The sequence below is a fragment of the Octodon degus genome, unplaced genomic scaffold (assembly GCF_000260255.1).
Source record: "Octodon degus isolate 3935 unplaced genomic scaffold, OctDeg1.0 scaffold00006, whole genome shotgun sequence".
Lineage (NCBI taxonomy): Eukaryota > Metazoa > Chordata > Mammalia > Rodentia > Octodontidae > Octodon > Octodon degus.
In genome coordinates, this window is record NW_004524582.1 from 31,404,164 (window position 1) to 31,411,673 (window position 7,510).

The 7,510-nt window shown below is 64.0% G+C and overlaps 1 protein-coding gene across 2 annotated transcripts in view; it reads left to right on the top strand.

Moving 5' to 3' along the window:
• Positions 1 to 7,510, top strand: part of Cpz (carboxypeptidase Z) — an 18,521-nt gene that overhangs the window by 9,873 nt on the left and 1,138 nt on the right. For both annotated transcript variants that reach the window (XM_023724315.1, XM_023724319.1), the window contains exons 5-9: positions 322 to 518; positions 1,465 to 1,626; positions 1,988 to 2,146; positions 4,391 to 4,526; positions 5,310 to 5,450. In XM_023724315.1, coding sequence (XP_023580083.1) covers positions 322 to 518; positions 1,465 to 1,626; positions 1,988 to 2,146; positions 4,391 to 4,526; positions 5,310 to 5,450 — 795 coding nt within the window. The remainder of the gene's footprint in view (positions 1 to 321; positions 519 to 1,464; positions 1,627 to 1,987; positions 2,147 to 4,390; positions 4,527 to 5,309; positions 5,451 to 7,510) is intronic.

Sequence of the window (7,510 nt, forward strand, 5' to 3'; positions counted from 1 at the left end):
ACCCACCCGTCCCCCATCTACCCATCCGCCCCAGGCTCAGGGCTCCTTTCCCAGTGGAGCGCTGTGTGCTTGATGCCTTGCTTGCTCATGGGAAGCAGCTATCAGCGGACTCTCACAAGCCCGCGACACCCTAAATTATCAGCCACACCCCGACCTGCCAATAGCCACGCTGAGCATAGGAAGGGAGCTCGGCACACCGGTGGCCCTAGCGAGGCCTTCTCGTGCGCAGAGGTCCCGAGGCGCCCCTGGCCCCACGCTGAGCAGGCTCCGGCCAGGCACCCTGGGCCGTGAGGTGGCGTCCAAGTCACCGTGTCTCCTCAGTGGAGCCTGAGGTGAAGCTCATCGGCAACATCCACGGCAACGAGGTGGCAGGGCGCGAGCTCCTCATCTTCCTGGCGCAGTACCTGTGCTCCGAGTACCTGCTGGGCAACCCCCGGATCCAGCGCCTGCTCAACACCTCCCGCATCCACCTGCTGCCCTCCATGAACCCTGATGGCTACGAGGTGGCGGCAGCCGAGGTGAGCACCCACGCCTCCTCACCCGAGATTCCCTGGTGGCTCCAGACGGCCTGGATTCTAGGCAGCGGGGACTCAGCTGCCGTCTCCGCGGCAAGGTGCGCCAAGGGCTGGAGGTGCTGATAACTCTGCGGTGTGTTAGAAAGCAGCCTCTGCGGTCAGCGGGTGAGTGGCTAAGGGAAGCGTGGTGCCTGCCGGCCACGGAGCACCGCTCTGCCAGGCGAAGGCTACCCTGGAGTCGCTTGGAGGGAAGCGCATGCACCGCGAGATGACAGTGCCGCGTGCAATAAGGCGGACACGCGGGCTTAAGTATCACGTGGCTCCTCTCCCGTGAGGAGCCAAGAGTGTGCAGAGCAAGGGGAAAGGCCGGTGGCAGGACACGGGGCAGATACTTGCAAGTGGGGGGAGGAGCAGGAGGAGGAGCTATAGAAAGACTGAGGGCTGAGCCGCTCCGACGCCCCTCCCAGAGTGTGGTCTTTATGCATCACCAAGATGCCCGAGAAGACATCCTAAAAGATGACCTGTGCCAGGCGAGAGGGCAGAGCCTGGGTCCCAGCGCTTGGGAGGGTGAGGCAGAATCCACAGCTAGAGCCCACGCTGAGCAGCTTAGTGACTCGGTGAGACCCTGTCTCAAAATAATAAAAACTTAGAAAGATCTAGGCATGTAGCTCAATGCCAAGGCCCTGAGTTCGGGTGTCAGTACTTAAAGGTGACACAGGCCATCGGAGACTCAGGACAGAGAAAGCGTGGGCCTGAGCAGTGTGCGAGGGAGCCGGGATGCTCTGGGAGGCAATTTGGACGCGGAGGCGGGCGGCAGCCCAGGCCCCGGCTGAGCTGTCACCCCAGCCAGAGGGAAGTCACAGACCAGCCCCGACTCAGCCCAGCTGCCCAATGCCTGGACGGAGTCGTGGGCTGTGCCGGGCCCAAGTCGGCGTGGTTGTATCTTCAGGGTGCCGGCTACAATGGGTGGACCAGCGGGCGGCAGAACGCACAGAACCTGGACCTGAACCGGGACTTCCCGGACCTGACTTCCGAGTACTACCGGCTGGCTGCGACGCGCGGCGCCCGCACTGACCACATCCCCATCCCGCAGTACTACTGGTGGGGTAAGGTAGGCGCTGGCTGCCCGCACCCGGCCCCCAGCCGCCCCTGGTGGGCCCGGCTGGCCCGCAAGCCTGACGTGTGGCTGCTGGGACCTCTGCCAGGGTCCACAGCCGCGCGTGCTGTCTGGGCTGCACCCGGCTGCCGGGTGTCCAAGGCACGGTGCAGGTCCGGGTGCTGTCCCCTTGGGGCTGGCTGTGTTGTGGGAGGCACACCCGAAGCTGCCCCTGCCCAGTGCTGTGGAGCCGAGTGGCAGCTGGCCCCCCTTGACCCCGGGAGAAGCCATCCACGACACAGGGGCGAGTTGAAGCACTCGTGGTGTGGCGGGCAGGCTGGCGTGCGTCGGTCCTGAGGGCCCGCCTCTGCGGCAGGTGGCCCCGGAGACTAAGGCTATCATGAAGTGGATGCGGACCATCCCCTTTGTGCTGTCCGCCAGCCTCCACGGGGGCGACCTGGTGGTGTCCTACCCCTTTGACCTCTCCAAGCATCCCCTGGAGGAGAAGATGTTTTCCCCCACGCCCGACGAGAAGGTGAGGGGTGCTGAGTCCCCACGCGGGAGCTCCCGGGGCGCGGCGACGGCGCCTTGCCAACCAGGAGGGCGCGTGTAGGGCCGACGCCGGCAGGGGGCGCTGCTGCAGCGCGCATGGCCCCTTTCGGGGCCGGGGATGCGGTCTGGCTGTTCATTTGGCTGTCCAGTTCCCGACTGGAGGAGGTAAGAATCGGACGCAGGACCCAACCAACCCACTCATCCCCACGCCACGGGGCTCCCCGAGGTCCCCAGCCTGGACACGACCCTGTGCTGAGTCTGGGGCTCATGCGGGGCTCTGGATAGGGAGGTCCCCTCCCATGGTGTGGGTGACTGAGGCTGAGGGTCAGGGTGACCTGAGATGGACTGCAACCCCAGTGGTGCTTCAGTCCTGAACTGACCCAGTGACCCTTCCCCTGTCCGCGCAAGGACCACGTGCTGCTCAGGAGAGGGGCAGAGGGCGGATGGAGGGTGGGCGTGGATGAGCAGAGGTGATGGGAAAGCTGGCAGCTCCTGGGCGGGAGGACTGAGCCTGGGAGGGGGCAGGGCCTGGGAGGGAGGGCGGGGCCTGGGAGGGAGGGCGGGGCCTGGGAGGGAGGGCGGGGCCCTGGGCCCGGGAAGGGCTCTGCCAGGGCTGGCCTGAGGCCATGTCACCTGGGTCAGTAACTGCTTCTCACACACTCATTCACTCCCTTTCCCCACTCGTACCCCCTCCTGCCCTTGTACCCCTTCTGCACACCTAGGTGAGGGCTGGCTCAGTGCTAGAGCTCCTGGGGTCCCCGGTACCTGGTGGTCTCCCCATGGAGATCCTGGGCAGGGCAGGCGTCTTTGAGCTGCCTCGTAGGCTGGGCCTCCATGCGTGGAAACGGCCCTGAGGGTAGACTCACCTCAAGGAGTCCCACCAGAGTGGGCAGAAGCAAGCCATTCCCCCAGCTGTCATTCACCCATCCATCATTTACTGCTGCCTGGAAACCAGCGCCCCTGGGAGGCCGGGCCAGTGGGGATAGGAGGCATGGGACTGGCGTTCTCCTCCCTTAGGATCCTGGTGCCAGAGGGCTCCACACCTGCCTGCTGTGAAGCCTGCTTTGCCTCCTCCCCTACCCCACAGCACAGCTGTGCCACCTAGCCAGCAAGCTAGACCTGACCGCAAGCCTGTGCTCTGCCTTGTGTCACTCTGTGCTGTCCCCTCATGCCCTAAACTCAGGAGCAGTGACAATGTGAGGAGGCACAGGGGCAGGGAGGGTGTCCAGGTGCTGGAATGCTCAACCATGCGTGTTCATGAGTGGGTGGTAAGGACCAGGCGGGGCAGCCAGCTTTGCAGCCCTCAAGTTCTGAGGCATGCGCATGGAGAAGCCTGGAGCAGGCCCCAGGGACAGGACTCTGCCGAAGGCAGCAGGGGCTGTAGTCCTTGATGCACCAGTCCTGGGGTTGGGCCTGAATGGCCCTGGGTAGGTGGCTTGCATTTGATGAGCTGGACCTATCCCTGCAGCCCCCAAGCCCCAGATTCTGGGCTCCAGGTTGGGTGACCCCACCAGGGAGGGCTCTTGCTCTGGCACGGAGGCTCCGTATCTCTGAGCCCTGCCTGGCCACCTTCCTGGTGTCCCCTCTCCAGAACAGATATGTTCCAAGCCATGGGGCCCTGGCAGGCCTGTGCAGGAGCAGGTGTAGCCATGAGACTGTCATGTGGGGACCCTGTGTCTGCCAGAGCCACAGAAGGATGAGACAATATGGGTGGGTGGCAGGTCCCCACTGTGTGTGATGCCTCTCCACCAGCTGCAGAGGAAACCCTGGTGGTTTTGGTGGCAGGGAGGAGCTACCAGGTAGGGTCCTTCTGCAGGGAGCCCATGGCTGGGTGCAGTTGGCAGGGAGGAGGGTGCAGTGGTGTCACGTGGACAATGTTGGCGTGGAGATGAGTCTGTGGAGACAGCCTGCAGGCCGTCCCCACCCCTGAGCCTCCTCTCTCCATGGGCCATAGGCACTTGCCAAGCTGGACCGCTGAGCTCAGCGGGCCGGCCAGTGTCCTCCCCAGGTGGGTGTGAGGGCTCAGTGGTCACTCATCCCTGTCCCTAGCTCAGTGGCCTGATGTTACCCACCACCACCTGCAAGCCTGTGCCCATTCCATGCCCTCCACCTGGACTCCATGCCTTCTCCTGTCTGCACCATGCTGTGCCTAGCCCGGTGGGGTCCCATGGAGCTCCCTCCTCTGGGCTTGGCCGATGTGACCTCTCTCCCACTCCTTTCTTTGCAGATGTTCAAGCTGCTGGCCAGAGCCTATGCCGACGTCCACCCCATGATGATGGACAGGTCGGAGCACAGGTGCGGGGGCAACTTCCTGAAGCGGGGCAGCATCATCAATGGCGCTGACTGGTACAGCTTCACAGGAGGTGTGTGCCACAGGGGCGTGGCCTCAGCGCCTGTGAGAGCATGGTGGGGCAGGTGGCTCTGCTCCACGAGGGGCCTGGCTCATGTTTTAGTTGCTCCTTCTGCTAATGGGTGGGATGTGCCCCCGACCGAGCCTGAGGCAGGGTGTGGGCAAGCCGGCTGTGTGGCCGCCCACAACTGCCTTTCCTGCCCTACGCCTTATCACATCCGTGTCATAACTCTGCTCATGACCGGTCCGCCCCTGCCCCTGGGTGGCAAAGTAGGCTGGCCAGGTGGAACCCTGGAGCACCCATGCCTGGCCTTTCAGACACTGGCAGGCTTAGCACTGTGTAGCAGGCTGGCCCAAGGCATGGGATGCGGGCACTCAGGCAGCGTGGGGCGTATACACGCTGAGTCCTTCTGCGTGACACTACCAGGCACCTGCACATTTACTGGCTGAAGCTGTCCTGGTGTGGGCATGCAGGGGGCCATGTGGGTGACCCTGCTTGGCCACATGTGTGGACACCACTGCCACGCGTCCCTTCACAGTGCTTCTCAGTTGTGCTGTCCTGCAGATGAGGGCAGAGAAAGACCCCTCCAGGGTGGTGGCCCTAGGTGACTGGGTGGGACTCATGTCCTCCTCTCTCCTCTTGCCTTGGAGCCAAAGTCAACCCCACAGCGACGCCCTCTGTTGTCCCCAGCGACACATGCTGTGTTCCCTGTGGAGGGCGGCTTCTCTTCCTCCAGGACTCTGGCTCACATCCACCACCCTGGGCTCAGCCGTGGCTCTGTCATCCCATCTGCAGGCATGTCCGACTTTAACTATCTGCACACCAACTGCTTCGAGATCACAGTGGAGCTGGGCTGTGTGAAGTTCCCACCCGAGGAGGCCCTGTATGGGCTCTGGCAGCACAACAAGGAGCCACTGCTCAGCTTCCTGGAGATGGTGCGCTTGGGTAGACGGGCTCACCCCGGCCCTCTCTGGACTCGGGCGCTGTGCACCCTCTTCAGCTGGAGGGTGCTGGGGCGTGGGGTGAAAGGGCCGAGCCGATGAGCAGAGATCTTACGACCAAGGGGATGCTGAGAGAAAAGGGTGCGGGAGGCTTTGGAGGCCAGGGGTGTCCTGGAGGGGGGTGCTGGCCAGCTTCATTTTGAAGGAGTGGAAACCAGGCACAAGAAGGGAGCGCTCAGGTGGAGGGACACGTGGGAGCCTGGGCTTCTGAGGCCGAGGTGAGGGCCGTGGTGGAGGGCGGGGCACGGTGTGGCCACAGGGCTCTGGCACAGGTCGGTGGAAGAACTAGGAGTCGTAGACTGGGGCAGTGGGGGCTCCGGGGTCCCGAGGCAGGATTCTGAGGGTTCAGGAGGTGACACTGGCCCCAAGAAGCAACTTTTCCCAAGTGCGCCAAGTCATGCACACAGCAGGTTGGCACAGGTATCTGAGAGAAGCAGGAGCACCGTGAGTGGGGCGTGCGGGGTGACACTGCACACCAGCCCCGCCCACACTTGGTGCAGCAAGGTATCTTGTCTATAGGTGGGAGGCCACGCATGGCTGGGCCCGTGGAAGTACAGAGGCTCAGGCGCCACATGCCTGTCCTTGTGCCTGGTGTCTGTCCCAGTACAGACTGAGGTCTGCTGTCCCCAGCCTCAGCCCTGTTCCCATGGTCCCTTTTTGGACAGATCAGCAACTTCCTCCAGGTCAGGCCAGAGCAGCAGCAGCCAGAGGGGGAGAGCAAAGCCCGTCACCACTGAGTGGGTGCAGGCTGCTTGTGTGCAGCCCAGGGAGACTCAGCCGCACCCTTAGATGACTAAGCTCCGAGTACTTTGTTTTACGGCCATCTGGTGAGAATGAGTTGCAGGGACCCTCTGCGACACTGTGTCTGCTCTGAGGCTGTCTCTGGCGAGGTCTCAGGATGCGGAGATTTAGGGGTGGCATCCAGCAGTTTGGCCAGCTGGACCGGCCTGGCCTCTGAGACAGTTGACCTGGGAAGGCTGCGCAGCCTGTGATAAGATCGAGCCTGTCGGGGCCAATTGAGGCCATTTGCCAGTGATCCTGAGCAGGCCCAGGGGTGGGGGTCCCAGGGTCCTGCCAGGAGGGTGGGGCAGTGCTGCTCTGCCCCTGCATGGTGTGGCACAGGGAGGCCTCTGGTCACAGGGCACAGAATCCAGCACTTCAATGCCAGCCAACCAGGCAGGGTAGGGAGGGAGTCCTGTGTGTCCATCTTGCTCTGGGTGGGGACAGGAGGCAAAGGACACTGACAGTTGGCCGGGCTGGGAGACAGGAAGCCCAGGGCTGGGGGGCCTGGGAAGAGGCTCTTGAGGAGGTGGACATCAGGAGGTCTGCTTGGGGCAGGGAGAGCCAGCAGTGTGGCCAGGGGCGGGGCCTGGCTGAGGGGCTGAGTCCTGGCGGCCAGGTGGGGCCGAGGTGGCCCAGGCCAGAGGCTCAGGAGGCACGGAGACCTCTTGCCACCCACTGTCTCACCTGGCTCCCTGCTGCTGGAGATGTGCGGGAGGGTAATGCCACGAGGACACAGGGAGGGGCAGCAGCCCAGCCTCCCACTGGGTGGGGGCGAGGCCCGAGACACGCCTGTCACAGATCCAGGGTCCTAGAGTCACTGCGTTCAGCCAGGGCATAGGAGAGCAGGGTCACATGGATTTGGAGCACTTTTTGGTCTGGGCTCTGACCAGTTCCTTTAGCTCCTGTGGGTCAGGCAGGCTGGGGGGTGTCAGGCCCTTCAGGGAACTGTGGTCACTTGATGACTTGCCAGGCATCGTCATGGGCTCCACCCCGGAAAGCAGGGCCCAGAGAAGGCAGAGACTCACCTGGAGCCACAGGGCACAGGGGCTGGGGAGGGCGCAGCCGGAGCCACAGGGCACGGGGGCTGGGGAGGGCGCAGCCGGAGCCACAGGGCACAGGGGCTGGGGAGGGCGCAGCCGGAGCCACAGGGCACGGGGGCTGGGGAGGGCGCAGCCGGAGCCACAGGGCACGGGGGCTGGGGAGGGCGCAGCC